The sequence below is a fragment of the Onychostoma macrolepis genome, chromosome 17, assembly GCF_012432095.1.
Source record: "Onychostoma macrolepis isolate SWU-2019 chromosome 17, ASM1243209v1, whole genome shotgun sequence".
NCBI classification, from domain to species: domain Eukaryota; kingdom Metazoa; phylum Chordata; class Actinopteri; order Cypriniformes; family Cyprinidae; genus Onychostoma; species Onychostoma macrolepis.
This window is the reverse complement of record NC_081171.1, coordinates 16,859,779-16,887,218: the sequence shown is the minus strand read 5'-3', so window position 1 is coordinate 16,887,218 and position 27,440 is coordinate 16,859,779. Positions and strand designations below refer to the sequence as shown.

General features: G+C 37.9%; 1 protein-coding gene across 8 annotated transcripts in view; it reads left to right on the top strand.

Annotated features, from left to right (window-relative positions):
- esrrga (estrogen-related receptor gamma a) overlaps positions 1-27,440 on the top strand; it is a 189,060-nt gene that overhangs the window by 153,193 nt on the left and 8,427 nt on the right. For 7 of the 8 annotated variants that reach the window (XM_058748773.1, XM_058748778.1, XM_058748780.1 and 4 more), the window contains 2 exons: positions 929-1,039; positions 3,920-4,102. In XM_058748773.1, coding sequence (XP_058604756.1) covers positions 929-1,039; positions 3,920-4,102 — 294 coding nt within the window. The remainder of the gene's footprint in view (positions 1-928; positions 1,040-3,919; positions 4,103-27,440) is intronic. The other variant, XM_058748775.1, reaches the window with a different exon arrangement.

The window sequence follows — 27,440 nt, the reverse complement described above, 5'->3', positions numbered from 1 at the left end:
TGAGAAAGGTGCATCTCATTGTTAAATTATTCAGAGAGTGTCAGGCCCTGAAAGCCCAGCGGAGGTGGCGATTGAGCGCCATTCAGATAAACGAGAATTCCAGTGTTTTAATTGTGAAACGGGGGCTGGCCCACTGGGCCTTCATGTCCATTCCCGTTCCTCTCCAGCATGCAACATGAAACGAGTCCTGGGCCACCTTTAAGTGGTTTCCACGGAAACCGCCCATCCCCTGGAGAGGTTTGCATAATTAAATTAAGGCTCTTTTGTATGTCAATTAATTAAAAGCAAGGACAGGTCTTTAAGGCTCTGCACTCATCAGAATCGCGGGTCGCGATGCATGGATTTAGAATGTTTTCACAACTGTCGCGCCTCAGTAAATTAGCCACCCATCACACTTTATTTGCGCTCTTTGTGGGGGGAAAATATCGACGGGAGCTTTGAATGATGAAGGAGAATGGGACGCCTTTAAAGACACAGTGAGGTGCTTCACGCAAGTACTTGAGTACTCTGCGCTCTTGAGTGTCTCCTGTAATTGTTGTCACCAACACTTTTGAGGATGTGTGTTAACGCAAACATAAATGGCTCTCTGCTGTTTACCTGTTATTTTTCCGTGAGCTGAGTGCTCTAAAGATGCACACGCACCACAAGCGGGAGATGGGCAGGTGCGTGTCCGGATGTCACATGGAGAGAGCGACTGTGCCCCTGTCTGTCAGCAGCTGGTCATCTCCTGTCCACATCCCTGAAATGGCCACTGACAGCTGCCGTGCCGTTTATGGCGGGCTCACAGCGGCCCGCTCCCCTCACGGTGCTTTTAAAGTGACAGCGCAGGTTATCTGACTGCTTTATTGAAGAGGTTGTGTTTGTGCTAGAATGATGTGCGAAAAGTAAATGTTTTTTTTTTTTTTTCTTGTCTCTGCTTTTTTATCAGGCGTTCGACTGGACCGCGTGCGTGGTGGAAGACAGAAGTACAAACGCCGGATAGATGCAGAAAACAGCCCCTATTTGAACCCTCAACTGGCTCTGCCGCCCAAAAAGCCATGTAAGAACATTGTATTCATTTAATATCTTCACATTTTTTTCTTAGATTTTCTTAGCCTTAAGAATTTTTTCTCATACAAATACATACACTTTTTTTAAGCAACACTCCCATTTATAGTGTAAAAATAAAACAGGTACAAATGTTGCATTGAAAAAAAACTTAAGGTTTAGCTCACACAAAAATGAAAATTCTGGCATAATTTTCTCATCCTTGTATTGTTCCAAACCTGTATGACTTACTTTCTTCTGAGAATTTCAAATATTTTTTTGGTCATACAATGAAAGTCAATGGGGTCCAAATTGGTTTTTATAAAAACAAAACAAAAAATTTGAACAAATTCTTCAAAATATCTTCTTTTGTGCTCTGCAGAAGAAAGAAAGTCAGTTGAAAAACAATCAAACCATTTGTTAAAATTTCTTATTTTGTGTTCAACAAAAAGTCATACAGATTCAGAACGACACAAGGGTGAGCAAATGATGGCAGTTTTCTTATTTGGGTGAAATATCCCTTCAAGTTTGAGTTTTTTTGTATCTGTCAAACCCCCAAAAAAGATAAAACACAGAATCTTTCACTAATATCTCAATGTCACCTTACAGTGACCTGCCTTCTTTCCAATGCACCAGGAAATTGGACACAAAACAAGAAAGACAGAGATGTAGTATATGACAGAGCCAATCGACAAAGATGTTTGTGCATGTGTGTGTATGTTAGGGGAGAGCGAGCGAGCGCGAGAGGGAGAGAGAGGCCTAATCCGGATTAAATCCAATCTGGCAAAGACATCAAACCCACAATACCGGAGCTTCCGCACTGTCAGACTGCTCTGCAAAGAGACAGCACGGCAGCGCTTAACAGATTTGTCCCTAAAGCCTTTTTACTTAATGGTAGCATATTCTCCTGGAATACAATATGCTTTTATGCATGATAGCAGTGGAAATAATCTTAATTATTACAGTGGTAGAAATCATTTTAGGAATACGGCGCTCTGAATAACCTTCTGCCTAATCCTACTGATCCCTCCTTCCAGGTTCAGGCTTATTTCCAGCCACCCAAAGCAACTTATTTTAAAGCTTATTCTCTATGTCCAGCTCCCATCCACTTTCATTACTTCATTTTTCTCAGCTATTGTATGCTCGCAAGATGGGGACTTCGGGAGACAGTATAAGGGGGAGGCGATGGACCACTCATTGGAAAATGAACCAGACAAAGCACTCAATATGGCATCCTTCCCAATTTCAGTTAAAAGAGCCAGTCTGATTTTTAATTTGAGTTTGTTAACTCCAGAATTTGCATTGCATTTTTTTATGTGCACATTTTGCAAGCTAAAGAATCTGCGTTTATTCTACCATTGTTGTGCTGATTTGAAATATCTCATTCAGACGTAATACTGACAATCAGTTTTAAAGATTTCAGTAGGTTTTTACTGATTACCTACACAGAAAATAGCTGATTGAGACTTGTCTTAAAGGGAATTTGCTTTGGTCGGAATTCCGTTTTGGATTTAAATATCTTTTATCTAATATAAATCCCCACTGATGTCTTTTTATCAGTCGGTAATCCAGAATATGTCCACCCTTGCATGGGTGTACAGACGAATGTTTAGGTTTTGTAAAGGGTTTTCGTATTTTAGTCCAGTGTCCCATTAATAGAGGCTTTTATCAGTCTGCCTCTGAGCTCTCTCTATCTTTTCTCTCATTCCTTTCTATCTCTTTCTCTATTTTCACAAACAGTGAGAAGTAGCCATGGTCCCAGCCTACCTGATTGATTATTTGCACATAACAAAGGCATGGGGTTTGGAAATTGGGTTGCATTGATTCTAATTAGGGAAACATTAAATAAGATTTACCTAGAGATAGCACTTACAGGCTCCCCCACTCCCTGGAGTAGCAGGGCTGGGCTGATTGATCCATTTCTTCCCCTCCTCCAACACACGCACACACACACACACACACACACCTCAGAAGTTAATGCTTTTTAATTTAGTGATCCGTTTTGTCCTCGGACCTCAAACACAGATGCACTGGGCTCAAAGTGATTCGCCTGGGCCTTGCAAACACACAGACACGCACACAGAAATTGCAGTGCTGTATTTGGTTTCTGTCTGTCTATCATATTGCATTGATATAGATGATTAAACAGCAAATGAATTCATTTAACTGTAAGGGTGTCGCTAATTACCTATTCCAATCTCCCTCACCGACGCAATCCGATCTGAAATGTGTGTCCTTTCTCTCATTAGATTGACAGAAAACCCCCGAACACTAATCTTTATATGCGCAATTCACAGCATAATCCACAGTGAGAATCATCAGATGGATGTAAATTTAAAAAAACAGCAGTGGTTCTCAACCATATTTTTTTTGCTTTTCTTTTATATTATTGTATTTTATTTTATTTTGTTTTATTTTTTAATTTTTATTTAATTTCTTTTTTTATTTATTATTATTTTTCAAATTTTCACCAAGAATTCAAACTCCATTATTTTGGATTAATTTTATCTGGCCAGCATAAAATTCCCTTATTACTAAAAGAAAAAAAATCACGGATTGTTAATATTTAGTACATTCTGATATGCAAATAAATCTGTCTTAAAGCAAAACTTGTGAAGAGCCACTGCTCTGCACCATCAAATTCTCTCCTAACCAATATACAAGTAACCAAAAAAGCTTTTATTTTTTATTATAAAAAGCACCTGGCATTCATTCCTACACCAAAAACAGCATTTTCAGTACCACAAACACCATCTTTCCGCCCAGAGAAAACAACTCTGCCAATATTTCATGTTATCTGATTGCTTTCTTTGCTACTGAACCAAACACTATATGACCTTGCTGGTATAATCCCAATCTGTTTCTTTGTTCTCCCCTCGGTGTTCAAATACAGTCCCCTTTGGCTGCCTTGCAGATAACAAGATTGTGTCTCACTTGCTGGTGGCGGAGCCTGAGAAGATCTACGCCATGCCTGACCCCACCGTGCCCGACAGCGACATCAAAGCCCTGACCACGCTCTGCGACCTGGCAGACAGGGAACTGGTGGTCAACATTGGCTGGGCCAAGCATATCCCAGGTAGGACATGACCAGAGATCGTAATTACACACAACTATAGGCAAACTCGCAGTGTGAACCGTGGAGTGAATGGTCTGGGGGTAACGCATTCAGTCCAGATGAAAAATTGCAAACCAAATGTTTTATGCAGGTTTAAAAAGTCTTTAAAAAGGTTTAAAAATTGGATATTAAATATCTGATGGAAATGTCAGTTTAAACATGAACATTTATAAAAAAGCAACTCCATAAACAGTGGTGCCCACAAGTCTGAGAATGAGAATCTAATTTTTAAAAAAAAGAAAAATTATACTTTTTTTTTTTTCATTACAAATGATTACTATAGCAAGTTACAGCTTAAATAAAATATGAAAATTAATTTAAATTAAAAAAAATAAAATGAAAAAAAATATTATTTGTTTGCCATTCATTTTATCATATAAAGAGCATCTTGCGCTTTTTTCAAGAAAATCAAATGATTAGTATCACAAATGTTTTGATTTTATTGTTCTTATTTATTTTTCTGTAAGTATTTATCAAAATATCAAATACATAAAGTATTTATTATATTTATATTTTATTTTCTATTTGTATTTCTGTTTTTTATATATAATATTTTATCATAATGTTTGATTGTTTTACATTTTTATGTATCCTAAAACTTTCGATTTATTTTCAGGTTTAAATAAAATTTGAAATTCTATAGTTTCAGCATAATCAGACGTCTGTGCTTCACTTGAATGTGCAAATTCTGAACAAAAACTGTAAAGTGTGTTTGAATAATTGCTGTTTTCAGCAAGTGCAAAACACTCTCCTGAACTCTAAACAAAGCTGTGCCTTGTCAATCAAGGGCATTTGCCATCACCCAGGCCACCAGTGACACGTTCCTTAGGTCAGCATTTTTCCTCCCTCTGTGACAGCAGACAAGGATCAATTTGTTTAGTTTTAGCTTAAATCCTTCCTCAGTATAGCGCAATATCCACAGGAGTGGAGGGGGGAGGCATTTTCTCCTGCTGTTTCGGCCAACCAGCAACCTTATTGAAAGGATTCCTGACATTAGCCATGAACGATAATGGCATGACTGACCATGATTGAGACAAGTGTCCCCCCTCCTCTCTCTCTACTGCTGCTTATTGCCCATCTCCACAAGACAGAATGAGGAGTTTCCAGTAATCTTCTTAACAAAGCCCTTCTTTTGCATTTAATCTGAGACGGCCTTGGTCACAGACAGTGGCTGCCCACTTCAGCCCTCAGTGTTTGAAAAGAGCTTCCCATAGGTGACTGACTGTGGAGCGAGAGTAAAAATGAGGTAAAGAGAAAGCTCTCAAATCAGACAATAGCAAGAGTGGTTAGCTTAGAGGAGGAGACGTAGTGGTAGTTTCACAGCATGTGAACATGCCCAGGTTCTTTTATGAGATTTATTCATCCACTTTCACTAAAGAAAAGAAACCACTCTTTTAACCAAAACATGTTAACACCTTTATTTGCTGCACAGGAAGTTGTGTTGTAGCTCGCCTTGTGCTGTAGATATGACTGTGCTAATACTGGCCCCGGGCAATAGTGCCACACAAGCCATAAAATGGGCTTAAAGCTCATCAGAGTGCCAATTTCCTGCCAGGCACGAGATGCAGGATTGGGAGGTTATTTCTGCTGCTCCATGCCAGATTGACCCAGACTTGCCCTGTGGATTTAATGGGATTTTCCCTGTGTGCAGGAAGCCACACCGCTGGAGCTTCTGGAATGTGGCACATTTGTGTACATGGTATAGTATATCAGACTGCATACTTGTAGTGCAGCATAGTGTGATGCTTATGTTAAATTATACTTTAATAGTTTCGATCAGTAATTTTTTTTATTTTTTGCATTTTATTTTGTTTAAGAAATCAATACTATAATTCAGTAAGGATGTATTGAGTTGATCAAAATTGACAGTAAGACATTTATAATATTCCAAAAAATGCTATTATTATAGCAGACTGTAGTGTTGTATGATGCTTATATTATATTAGAATTAGTTAATAATTAATAGTTTGGGATCAGTAATTTTTTTTTAAAGAAATCAATACTATATATCAGTAAGGATGCACTGAATTGATCAAATTTGATGGTAAAACATTTATAATGTTACAAAAAAATGCTATTTCAAATAAATACTGTTTTTCTGAACTTTCTATTTATTAATAATTCCTGAAACAAATGTCAAGATTTCCACAAAAATATTAGGCAGCACAACTGTTTTCAGCACTGATAATAATAAATCAGCGTATTTGAAAAGATTTATGAACAATCATGTAACACTGAATACTGGAAAAGTGGCTTCTGAAAATTTACATCACAAGAATAAATTGCATTGTAAACCATAGTAAAATAAAAATAAAAAATCACTGTATTACTGAAAAAAATATTTTACAATATTACTGTTTTTACTCAAATAAATGCACCCTTGGTAATCAAACTACTTCCTTTTAAAAACATTAAAAAGTTTATTCCCAAACTTTTGAAGGGAAGTATATATTTATGGTATTTTATTATATACTATAGTAAGTATAGTATAGTGGAATGTAGTGGCCATTATTCAGAACTAGAAAGTTTTCTTGAAAAAAGTTTTATGCTAAGTTATCAATATTGAAATAGTACATTTATCTTGACACATTTATTAAAAAAAAAAAGTATCAAAATTGCAAAATATTCATTCAGTTTCACAATTCACTCATTATTGGCCGGCATTACTAGAAGAACAAAAATAATAGTAATAATTTTAGGCCCTCAGTATTTCATAGCACAGTAACAGAACGACTTTCCAGTCGTTTATTTTTCAAGGCTAAGAAGTAAGGCTGCATATGAACTTCTGCCTCTCTGTGTGTATACATTTGCACATTCATAGCTTTTTTTCTGCACAGTGTTCATATGTTAGTTCATTTCGTAGGCCATGTCTGCTCGGAAAGCAAACAGAGGAGTCTCTCGATTGGCGTCAGAGTTCACATTCTATGAACGATTGCTCAGCAGAAGAGAGATGATTGTATGATTAGACCTCGGCAGGCAATTCTGTGTCTGTTTGAAGAGGAAGGAGCCCCCTCATCTCCGGAGCAGGTATTCCTGTGGCTCTCATCTCCTCCTGCTCCTCGCGCTCCAATTGCCACTGTATCCCGATGAAAATTTCCAAAGAAAAGTGTGAGATTCAGTATAAAGTTCTCTTCTTACTCAAGACATTTTTTTCCCCTGAGAGTGGTATTTTTTTTCCTTAACCTCACACAATCAGAAAGACACGCAATGGCGGAAGGGCTCTGTAAACGGCCTCCTGTTAACCTCCCCTAACCGCTCCGCCACAGCTCCTTGTGCGCATTTCTCTCTTTTTCAACTGGTTTGTCTCTGCGGTTTCTATGGTACAGTAATTTTTTTTAATCAAATTGATGAAGGCCTCCATTCTCCCCGAGAGCCCAAACCAATTTATGGCTCATGATACGGCGGCTATGTTGCTAACAGACGTAACAAACTGTCAGCCTCTCGCACAGAAGCTAATTTGAAGTCATTAGGTGTGCAGCGTACGGGCAACAATTTGTTACGGTGGTTAGGAGCGCCGCTGACATTTCTGAGCGCCTTCGCTTACGATCTGTCCTAGGCGAGGAGCAGGCAAATTGTAAACTAATTTAAACATCACTCAGTATTACTGGAGCTGCCGCTGCAGAGAGCTGGCGGATAATGAAGCAGTCTGTGTTTTGCGGAATGGAGTTAAAGACGCCTCTACGGCAGCTCCCTCCGCCGGCGGCGCAGACACGGCCGCTCCTTTCTGATTGCTTTTTTAATGCACAGAGGCTTTGCCCCTTCTCCCTCCTCTGATCATTTACATGCTCGTATAGGCCGTGAAAACATTCGATATGGTTTACAAACACGCTGTGAGAGAGAGTGCCTGAACAAAACCCTGGCGTCGCCCATTCCTGTAAGCCTGGCATTATGGGAGACGCAAGGATTTGGAAATGTGATATTAACTCAATACGAGAGTGGAAAAAAAGCAGAAAATGACATAATGTGGATTAGGGTGAGGAATCTCATTTGCGAGATTAAAGTATTCAGGCTGTAATTTTATTTTAGCGTTTAAGCTGCATGGGAGGAGAGGAAAGAGCAAACGTTTGTAGCGGAATGAAAATTACTCTTATCTGTAAATACAATTGGAGTCCCCTCATGCCAGCCAGGAGGACTAAAAACAAATGAAAATGTAATGTATTCAGGGTGTAATTTTATTTTAGCATTTGTAGTGGAAATATTAAATTATATTTAATTTTGTAGGCAGGAACAAAAAAACTCTGTAAATAAAAGCAATATCTGAAGAAAAATCTGAAGAAAAAAATCTGTAAATAGAATTAGAGGTGGAATGAAAATAAATGAAAATGTGCTGTATTGAGGCTATAATTTTATTTTAGCATCGTTGTGGAAATATTACATTATATTTAATGTTTGTAGTGAGAAAAGGCAGAAACGAAAGACTTCTGTAAATAAAGACAAAATCTGAAGAAGAAAATAGAATTAGAGGAGGAATAAAAAATGAAAATGTGCTGTATTGAGGATGTAATTTTATTATAACATTTAAGCTGCACAGGGAGAGAGGAAAGACCAAATTTTTGTTGTAAAAAAGGCAGGAACAACACTTCTTTAAATGAAATAGTGTAAAAATTCAATTAAAAACCGAAAAAGCTTTGTAAATAGAATTAGAGAAAGAATAAAAACACACAAAAATGTGCTGTAATGAGACTGTAATTATTTATCATTTAAGCTGTGCAGGGGAGAGGAAAGAGAATTTTTGTAACAAAAAAAGGCGAGAAAAGAAAAATCTGGAAAAAAATGGAAATAGAATTAGAGAAAGAATAAAAATACACAAAATATCCTGTATTGAGGCTGTAATTATTTTAACATTTAAGCTGGTTAGACTTTTGTTGCAGAAATAGCCAGGAAAAGCAAAATCCGAAGAAAAATCTGAGGGGAAAAAAATGGAAATAAAATAAAAATAAATAAAAATGTGCTATATTGAGGCAGTTATTTATTTTAGCATTTAGGCTGTGCAGTAAAAGTGGAAACTGCAAACCTTTTTAGTGGAAAATGGGCAGAATAAATAAATAAAATGAAATGAGTCGAATCTAAAAAAAATCTGTAAATAGAATAAAACAATCTTAGTGTATTGGGGCAGTAGTTTTTTGTTGTTGTTTATTAGTTTTTTTGCATTTGAAAGAGCAACTGTTTGTAGTGGAAAAGAGTGGGAGCAAAAAACTTAACTGTTCAGTAAAATGTGTTAAAAAAAAAAAAAAAAACACTGAAAAATCTGTAAATAGAATTAGAGTCACCTCACGCCGGCCAGGAGCTATAAAAAATAAATGAAAACGTGCTGTCATACGGTTGTGACATGCCTTATCGTAACACAGCGGCTCACAATGGCGGGCGGTCGCACTTGACTTGACGAGCGGGCTACAAGAATGGCCAGCGCATGGACCGGCACTGGCTTTTTAGCATGACAGGACCCTCACTATTACAGGCCCTTTATGCAGGCTGAAATTGCTCGGGCTTCTCCCATTCTTGGTCCTATCTCTGGGACTTTCTCTCTTTCTTTATTTCCCTTTCAATTTTCACTGGCACGCGGATAAGCGCGTGCTAACACAATATGATTGAGCTGTAAAATGGAACCCTGTCGACTCTAATCTCTTTTATGTAGATACCGAGGTACTGCCACACTCCACTTCATTCCTCTGCCTCCCCCCACCTCCATCTTTTTTTTTTCTCTCTCACTCTCTACACTTTCCTGTCCCTCTCTCCCTCAGCCAGGCCTCTCTCTTGCTCCTTCAATTGTCAGGGCCAGTGCATTCGTAATAGGTTCAGGGGAAGGAGAGAGTCATGGAAGCCCGACTCCTACTCAAATATCGCAGCGAGGTTTCTCGGGGCATAATAAGACGATTACGTGCTCGCCGGACAGACGCGCTGTGGGATTAGCATATTCGCCCAGAAACCTTGTTAGGAAAAAAAAACAGGAGGTGCTTACTCAGTGCAATCTGCAGACGTGATTGAGGTGTCATCATTATTGGCTGACCTGTGTGTACAGGCTTAGTGGCCTGTTCTGGATACGAACAATAGCAATTAAAGTTACCCTGGCAAAGCGTGCACAACTGCCTCAAGGCTGCAGCCATGAATGCAACATGTGTGTTTTTTAGTTTTTATGCTTTATTTATTTGACTCGCGCCCTGTCTCAGGCAGCCAGTGAGATGTCTTAATCAGGAGCTGAGCGAGGGATTTATCTAAAGCATAGGTTTGGTTTCTCCATGAGCCCTTTCCCAGCCCCTAATCTTCAGGATGGGAAAACACAATGGAGATAGAGGTCTTACGATCACTCTTGGCGTTGTAATACAGAGCTGGAATAATGCACATTTCACACCAGTGTTTCCTATTATATGTAGGCCTATTATATGTTTCCGAATATATGTAAGCCTATATGTATATATTACCATGTGTATAGTAGTAGTAGTAATAATAATAATAATAAAGCAATAAATCATTAAATTATTTAAAATAAATATAAATGATAATAACAATAATATGGTACCAAATAGAGAAATATATATTGTATATTATATATAGTATATTGTATACATTTGTGTATTATTATTAATATTTTAAATCTTTAATTTCATGGTTTAATGCTTTAAAAAAAATACAATTTATATTTAAAAAATGTAAATGTATATCTTTAATAAACTACATATTGTTATATGCAGCGCATATTAGTAATGATAGTGATTTAAGTTTCACAAATGTTTAAAGGTGCATTTAAAAAAGTTACAATAAATTGGTCTTTTTTTGGCACAAAAATGTTACTTCATAAGGGCTGGTCAGATAATGCAAAGTCCAAGATAACGTTTTATTTTGGTCAGAAAAACAAAGAGTTTGTGAAAAAGAACTGACACATAAGAGTTATTTGTTCGTGAATCACACTACACTAGTCATGCTATCTCTCTCTCTATCTTTCTTTCTTTTTTTGAGTGCAACCAGCAAAATAATAGAAAGACGCTGATTTGACATCATTCCACAGTATGTGGTCTGCTATATTATCTATATCATCAAATTCAATTCATACTGCTAGCTCACAACTTCTGCTTGTGCACTATAGATTCAAAAGTCACTTGATGTGTTATGAAAATGCACAGTCATGTCAATTTCTGCCTTTTTTCTCAGTTTAGTCCCTCTCTCTTTCTCACTCCAGTCTCATTTTGACTGAACGTGCTTGCTAGTTTTGTCTCATTAGCTCTGTGAACCCACTGGAGGAAGAGCTAATCATATGTAAACATAATTATCTGCAAACTGGAGTAAGCCCGCTTATTCCTCCTCGCTGATGTGCGTGCCTGCCAGTGCTTTCCCAGATGTGATTTTTGGGACCCTCCTCCTCTTCCCTGCCCTGGATGAGAGGAGAACACCCCAACCCCCATCCGATATCCCCACTCCAACCAATCTCTAAATGAGGCCTTGTCTGTCACCGCCCTCAGCCTGACACACTGCAAATATTGATTAATAGATGCCCTAAGCTCCTTTTAGCAAATCAAATTTTCACTTTTAGCAGGGGTTTCACTCCTGATACATTCAGCAAAGTGAGACACACTAAATTAAGCCTGACACTCAGAGAAAAAGGCTGTACAGACAGAGCAAAGATTGGAGAAATGTGTGTCAAAGAGATTGTGCGTTTTATATTGTTATTTTAGCATAGTTCAAAGGTCATGATCACATTGTTTCTCTTCAACTGCGTCTCTGATTATTATTTTGAAGTGATATAAATCTGTAAATTGGTTATTATAGACAAAACAGGATGGTAGTTGGTGGAAATGAGCGGTTTTCTTCTCAAGGTTTTGTTTGTGGCATACTGTTAAGAGGAAGGCTGTGTCAGCTCACAGTCTACTTTGAAAATAACCACAGCACAGCATACTGGATGAGTTCCACATCTTCATACTGATGTGCTGCCTACAGTCTGTGACATTATTGACTCGGGTGTCTGAATGATGCCTGACTCTACTTTTACCCCATTACACACGGATTTGTCCTTTTTGTGCATGTCAATATGTGGACTTTTTCTGAACGCTGGTCTCTCACTCCATCTTTTTGTCGCCTTAACCTATGTCTGAGGATATTTATTACAATATTACAAATATTTATTATATTGCTAAATCGTTTATCATACTAAACAAACATAGGGCCCTATGAAATCTGTTTTATTTTTCCCAAATTCCATTTTATTTTATCTTTCCCAAAAAAAGATATATATATTTTTTTTTCCATTTTAATTTTTCTGGATTCCATTTTTTCCGTTTTAATTTTTCTAGTCACTTTTAATGGTAAAATTAATTTTATTCATCAAAAAGCATGTCAAAGTAATTAAAATCTTAAAACTTACAATATAAAACATCGATGTTTTTTAAAGTTTAACAAAAATTTAATTTTTATGGCCATATGAAAATTCAGTTTTATTTTTTTATACCAAATTCTGTTTTCCATTCATTTTCTGGATTCAATTTTAATGCTTTCATTAAATATTATTAACACTAGAACCGCCACAGGGTAAATTTTATCCGCATGCCAGTGAAAATTGAAAGGGAAATAAAGAAAGAGAGAAAGTCCCAGAGATAGGACCAAGAATGGGAGAAGCCCGAGCAATTTCAGCCTGCATAAAGGGCCTGTAATAGTGAGGGTCCTGTCATGCTAAAAAGTTTTTCAAATGTACATAACAGATTTTCAACAAAACATTCAAGTCTCCCAGTCATTGATTTTTACTAAAATTATGTAATTTACAATCCAATGTTGTTAAAAATTATTTAGTTAAAACCAGATCAAAAAACGAAGCATTTATACCTATAAGCGCCGCGCGGGTCAAATTTACCCGCTATATAGTGCATGTATTTTCGTGCTGTCATTTTCTTGCAACGCATTTCACTCACTGATTTAACGGTTATCAGTTTCATAAATAAAGTCAAAATGACTAAAAGAAGGCGATTTATGGAAGGTCGGTATTAGAAACACTAAATGCCATGAGTGATGGAGAGTCTGATGGTAAGTTATGCGTCCTGGGTCGGCTTAGCATCTGACGGCTCATATTTAGATGTTTTAGCCTAACGTTACTCATAATTGGTCAAACTTTGGTTTTATTGATTAATTTTTGTCTTGCCATATCGTTTATTGTTCACTACTGTGTTGCTATTTATACTAGTCTGGCCATTTCCTAAAGAAAAAACAAAATCCGATCTATGATATAACGAATAAAACATTTTTTAACCCGAAGTTTATATTTGTTGTTCTCTTATTCAAATTATAAATTATATAACTAAACAAATTAATAATTGGGCCTAGGTGAAGCTGTGCGCTTGAATTTGTCATAGCATCATCCTATGCAGTGTGGTGAATTATTGTTGCTTATTATTGTCTTATTGGCTATTTTAGTCATTTAAATAACATGGGTTATCCTAATATATTGGTTAATGTCATTGTATTATAATATTACACCACCCAAATATTTACTACCTTCTAATTTTCGTTGTCAGTGCAGGCTTTTTTTTTTTTTTTTTTTTAGCTTACTGACCATTATGGATTAGTGTAGGCTGCATTAAAAAGTCTTGAACATAAAACAACAGGGTAAAAATATATTTGACAACTAGACATAATTATTTCATGACTCTAGACACTTCTTTGTGAAGACAGTGGCATAATACAGTGAAATAATATGTTCTTTAGCCATACAAAAACAATTGCCATGTGTGTGGGTAAAATTTACCCGCTGGTGCTTTTAGGTATACAGCGACCTCTGGCGGTTCTAGTGTTAATCAAATAATATCTCTAGTTAATTGATTTTAGAAAAAAAAAATGAATTTATTATTTTCTGCTAAAAAAAAATAATTTTTCTGGTAAATATTTTTAAAAAAATACCGTAAAAATACCGTTTTAATTTTAAAACTAATTAATTTATTATTAGTAGTAGTACTATCCTTACATTAAGTAATATTTCTGTCATGGTTTCTTCAAGTTAAACTGAACTTTTATTTTGATGGGTTGCTGTGAAGACCTTTAGGTTTCTGTTTGTATATGATATGATGATCAAAAGAAATGGTAAAATTCTCATGAAGTGACTCTCAGAGCAGCTGTAGAGATTCAGGTGTTCATGTGCTCATATATTGAGGCTGAAAACACCACCATGAAATATCAGATGAAAAATAATGATGTATTAGCCACTGATAATCTTTACCTCCACTGTAAATGTATATAAATATAGTGTAAATATTTTGAGCAACATGAGGATGAGTAAATGCTAAAAGACTTTTATCTCTTCTTAAAGTTCTCCTAAGAAAAAAGACAACAACATACAAGTAAAAAAGGAAAATAAATAAACAAATACATAAATAAATAGATAGACAGATGATAGATAGATAGATAGATAGATAGATAGATAGATAGATAGATAGATAGATAGATAGTTTATTATTTTGATATTATATATTTCAAATTCAGTTGGAATTGATTATGTTAGGAACACATGATGGATGTCTTCATGTGATTATTGCTCACCATATTTAAGTATTGATTTCCTCCTTGAAATTAATATAGATGTTCTCTTTTTTTTCTTCCTTTTTGCTAATGGACTATGCATCACAGAATATGGAGTGATTGTCCGTCACACACAATACCCAGCCTCCACCACACCTCACATGTAAACACGCCTGTCTCAGCCTGTTGGAAATGCACCTGACAGAAGCCAGATTTGCATCATGCTTTGTCATGTGAAAACAAATGCAAAGCTCCGCATTATGCCTGTATTTATCGGTCCTCTTGCGTGTCAGTCTTTATAAAGGACACATTTGCTTTATAAAGGCTGTAAGAGAGCTGAATAGTTGCAACAGTAACCTTCTGGCCTCTCACCAGCGCTGCATTCTTACCAACCCATCAGGCCCTGTGTCTGCCCCACAGCCAGCGGGGGGCGGCCCTGTGTGATTGCCCGTTGAAAAAACAAGGCATTATTGCTCATTTTTCCCTCTTATTAGTTTGATTACATTTGCAAATCAAATCAATCCATCAGGCGGTTTGTGAAGGGCCGCGTCCTGCAATCTGAAAGGGCCTCCTAGTAATCTCCATCTAATAAGATGCAAATGTGTCACATCAGTAAGTAACCAATAAATCATCGCTGTGTCTACGCCAATCATTAACCATCAGAATGAACAGTCAATTTTTAGTATTTTCAATTTGTGATATGCTAGTGGAATATAAAGATAGATGGACGTAATTATACAAACCAAACTCTATTTCAATCCTCCCATCTCCAACAGCAAATTTGCTGGGAGGTAGAACAGGCCTGTCATCATATTATGATTTTTTTTTTTTATTAATTTTTTTTTTTTTTTTTTTTGGTCTAGAGGTTCATGCAAAGTTCACAGACAGGCTTGACATGGCCCTCCCCTAAAACCCCACCCCAAAGTATCAGTTCAGGGGGGCATCATCTCTATCAGAGAGTAAGCAGGCAGGGAAATGGGATTGGATTTGAGCTGTCGGTCGGCTCTGAGGAATTATAACCTCACATCTACACGTCCGAACGAGGCTGGGAGTTAAACAGAGGCTTTCGAAGATGTGCAACATATTGCCTCGGTCCTGTACGCCAGCCTAATCATGATGTAAATTATTATCGATGCGGTGGCAAGGCAACATGGCCCGTATATGGTCGTGCCCAGTGTGTTGCTTATGAATAAAGTGATTGGCTACGTTTTAAACAGAGTAAGTGTCTTCTTCACACAGTGCAAAGCAGAACAGATCAGCAGTGCCTTACATATGCAGATTTACTGAAAACCTGAAGTGGCATTTAGTGGGTTAATAACATGGCACTAAGTTCATTACTTTTTTAGTTGTTTGTCCAAATAAACACAATAATTTGAACAAACCCCTTTTAAGATAAGCATATTTTTAATATGATAATATGAAAATTTAGTATGAAATTCAACATTTTATATATATATATATATATATATATATATATATATATATATATATATATATATATATTTCCTTTTCTTTATTGTGGTCACTTATTTGTCATTGACTCATGTGTTGATCCTGAATGAGTTTTTAGCCAGTCCATATTCAAAGAGATTGAAAAGCAATACTGGTTCAAATACAGTACTCTCTTCTCTCTCACACACTCTCACACATGGACGTCTCAACATCTGAGTGTCCTCCTCCTCATCACCATATTTCATATTTGAATGTAAATTCACATTTAAATGTCTGCTACCTTCAGTGTGTCCAAAATGTTCTCCCTTCCTTTTTTTCCCTTTTCTAAATTTCCCTCTCTGCCTCTTTTGTTGCAGTCCCTCAGGTATAGAGAGTTTCCCTCCACAGAACCTCTTCTGTACTTCTAAGGCCGAAGAGCCATTGTGTCTTGCAAACTGGCATCAGCATATTCCTTTTCGCCTCATTCTTTCCTCCCTGCATATTTTGCACATAAAATGTGGCCCTACTCAAATAAGCCCTTGTGTTTATCATGATCGATGCTTTCATGCATTACTCTGTTATATTATTCTCTCTGTTCTGAAATAGCTATACTTCAGAGTGCAGGTTCTCTCACATCCGTTGCTCTATTTTAATTTATTGTGTGTGCGCATGTGTTAAAGGGACAATTCACACAAAAATGAAAATTCTGGCATTTACTCGCCATCTTGTAGTTCTAAACCTATATAAAATTATTTATTTATTTATTTTCCATTCAATGAAAATCAATGGGGTTCAAAACAAAAAAACAACTGAAACATTTTTCAAAATGTCTCACCAAAGTATCATTTTTGCGAGATGCATTATCCCTTTAAATGCATACACCGCCATCCTACCTCACTCCCTCACCATTCACACGCACATTTACAAATTCCCAACGCCCGACTACTTCCTTCACACGCATCACTGCCTTATTTCCAATTGCGTAATCAAACCGTGGCTTCAACACTCGCTCGCGCCAGCCGCTAAACAGCATTTGGGTTTGTGCTGCGGATTTATAGTTTATCTTTATCTGTTGCTTCATCTGTGGGTAGCTATTACGCCAGCCTGGCCAGCTTATTGTTTGGGCCTGATAGATCTGTGTGCAGTCCATCACTTGGAGCCGTGCGCCCGGAAAGCCATCGGCCCGCCTGATGATGAAATACGAGCTATCAGCCTCAGTAATGGCTGTAAAATTTCATAATTACACGGCCTTTATTACATTGCATAATGACCCTGAAGCAGTATGGAACAATTAATTAAGATTTTCAGCCGTGGCTTTTGCAGAAATTAAAAGGTGCTCATTGCCGTGGAATGGGGTAATGTCTTGTCTCGGAAGCATTAAGGCGCGCTTTAAGCACGAGACTCCCTGTCTGTCTGCGTGCGTCGTTGACGCCGGAGTGTTTGTGGAAATGCAGGGCATTCCTCTGCTTCTGTTTGTCTGGCCGGATCATGTTTGAGAGAGACGCTAATCCTCCAGTATGAAATTAATCCATGCAGTCAGGCCTCTATCGGAAAGATCTGGAGGTTTTTTTTCCCAAATTTAATCTCCAATGATAAGCATATAAATAATATGCTGCGGCAATTGCAGTTATTCCATGTTTTGGAGAAGAATGCATCATCAAAGATTTTTTTCTTGTGTTATTTTTTTTCTGCTACGTCCAGATGAGATAGGGTTTGTCAATACAGCCTCGTAAGGGGTTTTATCGATCTGCATGGGAAAACAAATGAATCCGTATAAGTATTTGCCCCGCACCCCTCCCGTATGCGCACACACACACACACTCTCACGCTCCTGACTATATGCCGTGGCAAACTAAGGGGGCGTCTGAGGCTCAGGCTTAAGCTCTCGCCTCGTGCATCTCGTGGCCTTTCCTAACACATACTTTTGTGCCTGATGGAATGGCGGCGGTTGCGTATGTTGGTCCCTGCCAGCGGGAGCCGCTCTGACCCCCGTGAGGGAGGCGCACATCAAAGGCGTCTGACTGGCACAGGAGTGAGGTGGAGAGCTCTAGAGCTCTGTACAAACTACACTAATACCTCCTAATAGGAATAGGACAAACATCAGCATGAAAAATAAGAACTACGGAATGAGCCGAATTGAACCCCATGAGAAAGTGGAAAGAGGAAACATGTTTGTTTTGTCTTTTCATAACATAGATTTTTCTCATTAGTTCAACGTAACTTTTCTCAAAACAATAAAATCTCCAAATCCACGTTGATCCTGAGATTAATAATATCAACCTCCACCCGAAACCCTTAAGAGGCACCTCCACATTCGCCAACCGTAAGAGACTCTGGGGAGAAATAAGAAAAAGGTGTAATTAAAATGTAAATATTGATATTTCATTGTTGGAAATGGCTTTTCGGCGCTGTGGTTAATGTCACTCCATCTGTGGAGCCTCTGCCATGGATGCTTTATTATAGTCCGGGGAACTGCCGCCCTTCTCCGCGGCCGCCACGAGGGCACATGTGCTTGTTGCGGCCTCGTTTCCATACGCAATTAAGTGGAAATGTACAGTCCGAACAGTAATCCATGCTATCTTAACCAGCTGTCTGGGTATATTTAGAATTAATCTTCACCACCAATCGGCCTTAATGTATGCAATTAAGAGTCTGCCGATTGCTAATTAGGTGCATTAGAATCAAGAAGCCTTTCTAACGTGACGATGCAGCATCTCTTCTGCTTTGGGTGGAGCAAATCCTGCAAGACAACAGAAAACAATCAGATATGTCCAAATTGTATGCAGGAAGATGTGACCGCTCAAATAAAATGTTAGTTTGACACATTTTAGTGAAAGATTTTTGAAAATAGAATTTTAAGAGTAATATGTACCAATATTTTACACACAATACAACCGAGGATGTGTATTAAGACAGTAAATAGTGTCATTTTTCATGTCACAAATAAAACCAAAAAACCATGGTTACTATAGTTAAACCATGGTAACCACAAATTAACCATGATTTTACTATACTAACTGTATTTGTAGTAAAACTGTGGTTATACAAATGGTAATCAATACGCCAAAAAAACCATGGTTACTACACTTTTACTAAAATAAAACCATGGTTAATTTTTGTAAGGGTTTGTAGGTTTTAATAGTCTAATGACACAGTTGATAACCTTTGCTTCACTTTTCTTCACCATTAGCCTTTCTAAAATCCCTCACAGAACGGAAACAAAATAATAAGTGGCAAAAAATACCATTCCATTTTTTTCCCCCAAAGAAAAGCCTGAGGGAAAATCACTCAATTCTGTTTAACTCTATTGAATGGTAGAGCAGAAGCCAGCAGCTGTTTAACACCATAGCTGTGCGCATGTGATCACGGTAAACGCTGTACGGCAGCGTGCCTCACACTGACAGGTGAATATTTGCTTAGCCGCTAAATGGATGTGGACAGCTATGGCGGTGTTAATGTGTTTTCTCTCTTAAAAAGTGTGATTTCTCTCTCTTTCTCTCTCTGACTGGTGTTGTTTTGTGGAGATGAAAGGCGGCCGGTGATAAAAGCAAAGAGGAGCGCTGCGGCGGTTTGTGTGTATGCGGCTCCTGTCATCACTTCCCCTGTGTCCCCCCTCCTCTCTGAGGGGGGAAGGGAGACTAAAGACCCAACTGTTTACACACACACAAAACACTCTTGTTTGCCTTTTCATGTTGTTTTTGATTTGTGTGAGACTTCTGTAGGCTAATATTTGCCGTTTGTTTGGGTGGAGGAGTTTTGCAGAAGGCTGGTTTAGCTGGTAAGGGGGAAGTGTGTCAGCGCCTCACTGGGGCAGTAAATGGACAGACAGAGACTGGCATGGTGGTTGTTCCTGTCTCACCATGGCCTTTGGCATCATTAGCCTCACCACAGGCTTATCTGTAAGCTTACTGTAATCACCAATCAGCTGAACGTATTCCAAAGACACATCCTTTTTATGGCTTATTTGGATATTAATGCTACAATGGGTCTGTTTTAGTGAATCAAATATACTACATATGTTTGCTTTATGTATTTATGCATGTATGTAGTATTTCTTTATCTATGTTTATTGGTACAACACACTGTAGTACAGAGGTGAAACAACTAGGGAATTAAATCTGAAATATACATTTACTTCAAAACATTAAATATATTATTGCAGTAAGTCATAAAGAAGAATGTAAAAGTCAGTTTCATGGTGCATATATCATGATATATGCATTGCAGGGCTCGCAAAATTTCAAAATCCCTGGTAGCCCTTCGGGCAGGTACTCTTCAGATTTTGGTAGCCCAAAAATTAATTTAACTAGCCCAAATTAATTTTTTTTTTTTTTTTTTTAAATATAGAAAATCAGATAGGAGTTTAAATGTCAATCAAAAATATTTTCAATACACAAATATCAACAAATATGAAGGAAGGAATCTTATTTCACTATTTACAGGGTATCTGCAGAATTATTTTAAAATAAATTTAAGGCAATTTATGACCCATTTTAAGAGCTGTACAAGTAAAATGAACACAGAATGAGCGAGGTTGGACAATATCTATGGTAACATACAGTACTGAGCCATAAAATTACATGATTTACAGTTCAGATACAGGTTTTCACAAAAACAAAAATCTTATACAACAGTGTTTCAGGCTATAGACCAGGGGTGCCCAAACTCAGTCCTGCAGAGTTTAGCTCCAACTTGCCTCAACACACCTGCCGGGAAGTTTCTAGTATGCCTTGTAAGAGCTTGATTAGCTGGTTCAGGTGTGTCTAATTGGGGTTGGATCTAAACTCTGCCGGACACCGGCCCTCCAGGACCGAGTTTGGGCACCCCTGCTATAGACCATTTTTATGAAAAGGGATAAATCAAGCATATAAATTATTATATTAATTTAAACGAATAAATATTAGTCTTAATTGTTTACATTTTTAGAAGCCACAACTTCTTTCTCATTTACAACTCTGTGTGTTTGCTGCGTAAAAAGTTGATATTTGCATTGATCTGACCATAAACAGCAAGAAAGGCTTATTGGAAATGCAAATTCATTCTCTGCCACGAGGTGGCGCTTTAGGAGCGCTGAAATATTGCGGTTTCCCCGGAAACGCTGTATACAAACCAGCTCTGCGCTCATAAACGCTGCTTTATCAGGAATTATAGGTAATATGAAATTAAAATGCCAACGACACGTTTCTGAGGACAGTCGGTTCCCTTCAGATACATTGACATAAAGACATCTGCGCCGTGTTTTAACTTGAAACGTGCAGCGCTCATATTTATTCAATGACATCATTGCCTTTTGAAGTTTAATCCTGCCGTATCGCGACTCTTGTCTTTCCGTCCTCAACTGTAAGACCTCTAGAAATTATCATTAAGACATTTCTTATACCATTTAACGTATTTAAAACTTTTTATGGCCTTAAGTTTGATACAACTCACTTTCAGAGTTTTTAAGGACCCGCGGGAGATCTGTATTTAAGGAGCCCGTCGGGCAGGCAGTGATACATTTTGGTAGCCCGACTGGAAAACACAATAGCCCCAGGACCTCGGGCTAGCGATTTTGCGAGCCCTGCATTGTTACCCTAGTAGGTGGTGACATGTGACATCATTCATTCAATCATTTAAAGCAAAAGCACCGATTCGTTCAGGAATTAAATGGGTCTTTATTAATGAATCATTTTCTCAAATGATTGATTCAAAAACACTGATAGAAATGCCAATCACTACTATGTTCTTGTCTGAGACACAGTTGGATTTAAAGGTGCAATAGGTGATTGTCTTCAGAAACATTTTTTGTTATGCTGGTTGAAAGTTTCTTCACATCCGGATAGCAATCATTAAGTTAAGTGGTCTAAATGTATTTATCTGTATTTATATATTCTGTGGAAGGCGTAGGACCTAGAAATGTTCGTCCAATCAAAACGCTCGGTCCGAGCGTTTTAATTGTCTTTCCTACCTGCCTGTCAGCGTATGTATTTGCATACCTCTGCGCACCCTGTTCGCGCAGACAGGATACGTCATCAGCGTGTTCACGCACGCTATTGCAGACAGAGCGAGAATGGCAGACAAACGACCCGATCTTCCTTCCTGGTATTGTAGTACTTTTACTAACTGTACTATAACGTTTTCTCACCGGTGAATGACACATGATGTAGCCCAGCAGTTCAATTCCAGTCCTCGCGCCCACCGTTTCTGCATATTTTGCATGTCTCACTTAGTTAATACACACCTGAATCAGATAACCAGCTCGTTAGAAGAGAGCTACGTGCATGAACTGTGTTCCGATTGGCATGCTCCCTACACAGTGTTCTTTGCTCCCTATACTCCCTGAGCAGGGGAAATCCATTGAAGTTTAGCGAGGACTGAAATTGGGAAGCGCTGATGTAGTAATGAGCGTATGCATTCAGGGGGCGTGGCTTTGAACGGCAATTGCAGGGAGGGTGGGACGTTCGCTTTCAGTGCTATCAGGCTAAAGTTAGCATTTTCCAAGATCTCCTACTGCACCTTTAATTTCCAGAGACCAGAGCCTCACAATGTAAATACTAATATTGTAAGTTTAAAATTATAAATGAATATTAATTTATTGTTTATTGAAAAGTATAAAAGCAATATCTCTCACAGTCATGCCATTTTTCCGGATATTGCGAGATGTTAATACATTGAAATCTATTATAGTTTGTTGTTGTTGTTTTATAATCAAATGTTGTTCCGTTAAGGCGATATGACAACTTGGACTTCTAATATTACTAAGTCTCACCTTCGCTCTCCACAGCACTATTTTTGCAAGTAGATTAGTCACCGTGTCATCATCGTCTTGACAAAGTGTGAAAGCAAATAGAGTGTATATTCACACAGGAGCTCAGGAGGGAGCCAGGATACATCAAATAAACATCCAGCACGGTCGGCACGCAGAATAGCACTGATTCTCATTGCTCAAGCGTGTTCATTTACCCTGCAACCATGAGAAAATAAGCAGGGGTGTTGCTGAGAGTGAGATGGAGGAGTTGAGCGCACGTGTGTTTATATGACGGCTAAGCAGCGATGCTGAGGTGAAGTCTGCCTTGAGGAAGACGAGGAGGAGGAACGACCGTGTATGTGTGTGTGTGTGTGTGTGTTTGTCTCGGCGGGCTCTCTCAGTGTGTAAACGTGCAGTCAGAAAAGATTTGGCAGACGGACGGCCGGTGGTTGCTGTGAGGCCTGGTGGTGAGCAGTCCTGCCCGGCAGGGGTTAACTTCGCATGGCTGCACCGCAGCCTCTTTCTGTCAGCCTGTGCTATGCGCTGCTCCAATGCTTATTTCTTCTGAAAAGCCACTGCAGGTTTCACAAGGCCTCAGCCATCAGATACTTCTACTGGTGTAACCTTCACAGATCCACATACTTAGCCTTTCCTCCCCGTCTAGCACAAAGTACATCAGTTTACTGAGAGAAAAGAGAGAGATAGAGAGAAGAAGAGAGATTGTGCCAGTGGCAAAGCCCCTTCAGTGCTGCTAGAGAGAGGGAGTCTGAGCTCTGAAGCTGGTCTCCGGGCTAAGAGAGTTAAATTGAGAGGACGTTACTGGAGATTGAACGCTGGATCAGATAATGCTCGTGTGTCATCAGGATGGGGCAGTCTGCTTTGTGTCTGTCAAATAAAAGAGTCTCTTATCCAGAGTCACATGGCTTGTAAATATATAAATCCCATGTAAATAAATAAATGCTTTTTGATTGCTAAATAAATAAACAAATAAATAAAACAAGATGATGCATTTACATAAATGCTGTTTAAAAGGTGACTCTGAAATATTAGTTTTTGTGTATGTTTTCAAGGATTATTTATTTTATATATATATATATATTAGTGCTATTTATTGCATCCAAAATAAAACTTTTTGTGTACATAATATATGTGTGTGTACTTTAATTTATTATGTATATATAAATACACACACATGCTTTTTGCATGCATGTTTAAGAAAAATATGTTGTTTATATATTAAATATATTTATATATAATATGAATTATATGAATATAAATATATACATGTAAATATTTTCTAAATATATACTGTATGTGTGTGTCTCTATATTTATATATATATATATATATACATAATGAATATACACAGTACACACACATATATATTATATAAACAAATCGTTGATTAATCGTTGCCCAGCACTAATATATATATATATATATATATATATATACATAATGAATATACACAGTACACACATATATATTATATAAACAAATCGTTGATTAATCGTTGCCCAGCACTAATATATATATATATATATATATATATATATATATTTAAGAATATAATTATTGATTATTGTAATTTACATTTACATTTAATTCACATTTAATATATTATTATATTTTTATATTGTTAAATATTTGTGTTTGTGTGTGTGTGTGTGTGTGTGTGTGTGTGTGTGTATATATACACACACATACATACACACGCACACACACACACACACACACATACACATATATAGTGCCTATATATCGTGCCCTGTTTAGTGTCATGTCTGTACTGAGTCAATAAACTTCCTCTTGTTACATACAGGAAGTCCTTTGGGAAAAGGGTTGTAGACATTTGCCACAGCTGAAATGACAGTGACACGCTTTAATTCGGCTCTTTGGATCCTTTCTCACGCAGCAAAGCATCCAAAGGTGAACTGTAATCACGGTCGCCACCAAGCTCTTTTGTGAAATGAAATAACAGATGAAAAGAAGGGGAAAAAATGCATCTTTAAAGTTTGCCCTCGCGTAAATGTCAATAGAGAACCTTTTCCATCATCAGCAGTAAATTCACATTGATGGCTCTTTTCTTCTCTCTATCGATCCGGCCATGAGAACGTAGATTTGTATCTGTTAATTAATGCGTCCTGAAACAGCATTTGTATTAATCAGGGAGATAAGAAAAATTGGATGCCTGCACTGGCATGACAACCGTAAAAGCGCGAGCCCCTGATAAAATCATTGATGGACCTCAATAAAGAGGGAAAAAAAGTTCTTCCTTCCACTCAATAAACTAATCATCCGGCTTTTAATTATTCTGTGGAGAGATGTGTGGAGATTGGGGAATGTGTAAATCTAATTATTTACTAACAGCAGTGGCTGAGAGGGAGGGCTGGGAGTGGCACAGGGGGAGCTCTAGGCGATGGGCTCCGTCCATCTGCCACTCCACTCCACTCCACAACCCCCTCCCCACCCGCCCCCAGCCTTTATTTTGTCTCTCTGTTTGTCCCTCGTGCTCTCATTCTCTTTGTCCCTCTGTCTCTCTCTCTCTCTGTCTCTCTCGATCTGTCTTGATACATGTCTTCGGTCGTCCATCATTCAGTATGATTTGTTTCTTTTCATGATAAACTCTACTGATGATAATCTTTTAAATGTTTCTGTGCCACTAGTGTTACCAACCGGAAGTGCAAACATAATAATATTGGTGTCCTCCATTGGTTGGACAAACAGACTCCAAACTTACACCATTGGTTGAGTCAGTGTTGATGAGTCCACAGCGTTTATAGTTTTTCGAAGTGAATCTACCAATGGCTTATTTATACCTATATTACAGTGTATTTAAACATGAAAAAGCTTTTTAGATATTTAATCAGATACTCAATACCCCATTGTTTTTTTTAAATTTATAATGAGTTTTGCCATTTAAAATCTGATTCGCATATATATTCAAAGTATGTCAGTGGATTTTTTCCAAATTCTCAGCAACATTAAAGGATTACACATACCTCTCAGGAGGCCATGAGAGTGTGATCTTATTTTTAGTCCATGCCACCTTTCATTGAGGGCAGTATCTTTGTAAGAATGCAGCGGTCTTACATTGGACCCCCTTAAGAAATTCTTGGCTTAATCCCTTTTGATGATTTTATTAAGTAGTAGAAGATGGCCCTGCCAACTGGCATTGAGCACAGTAGCACCAGCAGGCCAGGGGAGGCACCAACTGCTCACCAGCTCTTAGTCTGCCTCTAATGAGATCAGAGATGTTAACAGTTTGGGATAATAAATTAGCGGTTGGTATAAACAATAGCCCGAAACCTATACCTAATGAGCTCCTTGCCATTAGTGATTAACTCAGAGAAAGAGATTTCAAAAAAGAAGGAAAATGAGTGAAACTGCTTGCTTCCTCTGAAGGCATCTCTCCACAACAGATGTTGGTGAGCATCCCTTTCCTCATGTTCCCCCGCCACCCAGATTAGCCCCCTCGCTGTCGCAAAGAGAGACGCTTCATCTGTTCTTGGAAGAGCAGAGTGAGTGAGATGAGACGAAAAGGTCCAACACCAACAGGTGCTGTTGTGCCTGTCCCTCACCTTCAGAGCTGATGGACGGCTCCCAAGCACTTACGCAGTTTCTTCTTTTTTTTTTAAATTGTTTGCTCTTTGCAGGCTATGTTAGATCAGCTTTTGGTTACTTGCATTTTCAGCCTTTATTTCAACTCCCTTTTGTTCTATTGACACTCCATTTATTTATTTAAAGAGTTCATCAATTTTGGGGGTATTTTCATAATAATAATAATAATAATAATAAACACAAATAAATAAATAAATTATTTTTTTATGTATTTTATTATTGTTGTTGTTCTTATGAAAATACCCCCAAAAATGATGAACTCTTAAAATAAATAAATAAATAAGACTGATGATAATAATAATAATAATTATTATTATTATTGTTGTTGTTGTTGTTTCAATAGTATTCATCTGTCCCAGTCTAAAGCCAGTACATAGAAATTATTGAAGCTTTAACCCTCAATTTGAGATCCCTCAACAATGTGTGCATTAATCAGGGGGAATTTATCCATTTTCTTATACTTGGGGTCTAATAGTATTAGAAAACATCTCGAAGTATCACCCTGGTACCTCAATATTAAGTATGTTTCTCAGACCCCAAACTAAGCATGACGGTTGACCTCCTTGTGTTATAGACAGACAAAAGCCATGTGTTAGTCAGTTTCAAACGGCATTCATGAACATGAACTTCACAATTTCCTTCACTTCCAGCAAAAAGACAGAAAAATGAGGGAAAAAGTGTGTGTGCAGAGTGAGGGGAGGAGGAAGGAGAAGGAGTTTGAGGCAAGCAATTAGTCTTTCAGTTGGTGTGATGGGAAGAATTGATCCATGCTGCATGTTGGGGGAGATAAGGAGTGCCCTCCCTCAGGATGCCCCCTGGCCTGCAGCGCAGCTGGAGATGAGAGCCAAGGCTCGTGCTAGGTGCCTCAGCTCGCTCCCACTGGAGTTTTCCTCTGTATTACACCTCCAGAATGTCAATTCTTCCCACTAACACAACCAGAAACTTCTGACAACCAACTGAGCTTTTATATCATATACTGCTGTTGAATGTTGATTTGAGACTGAACATTGGTTGTTGAGTTGAAGAGAG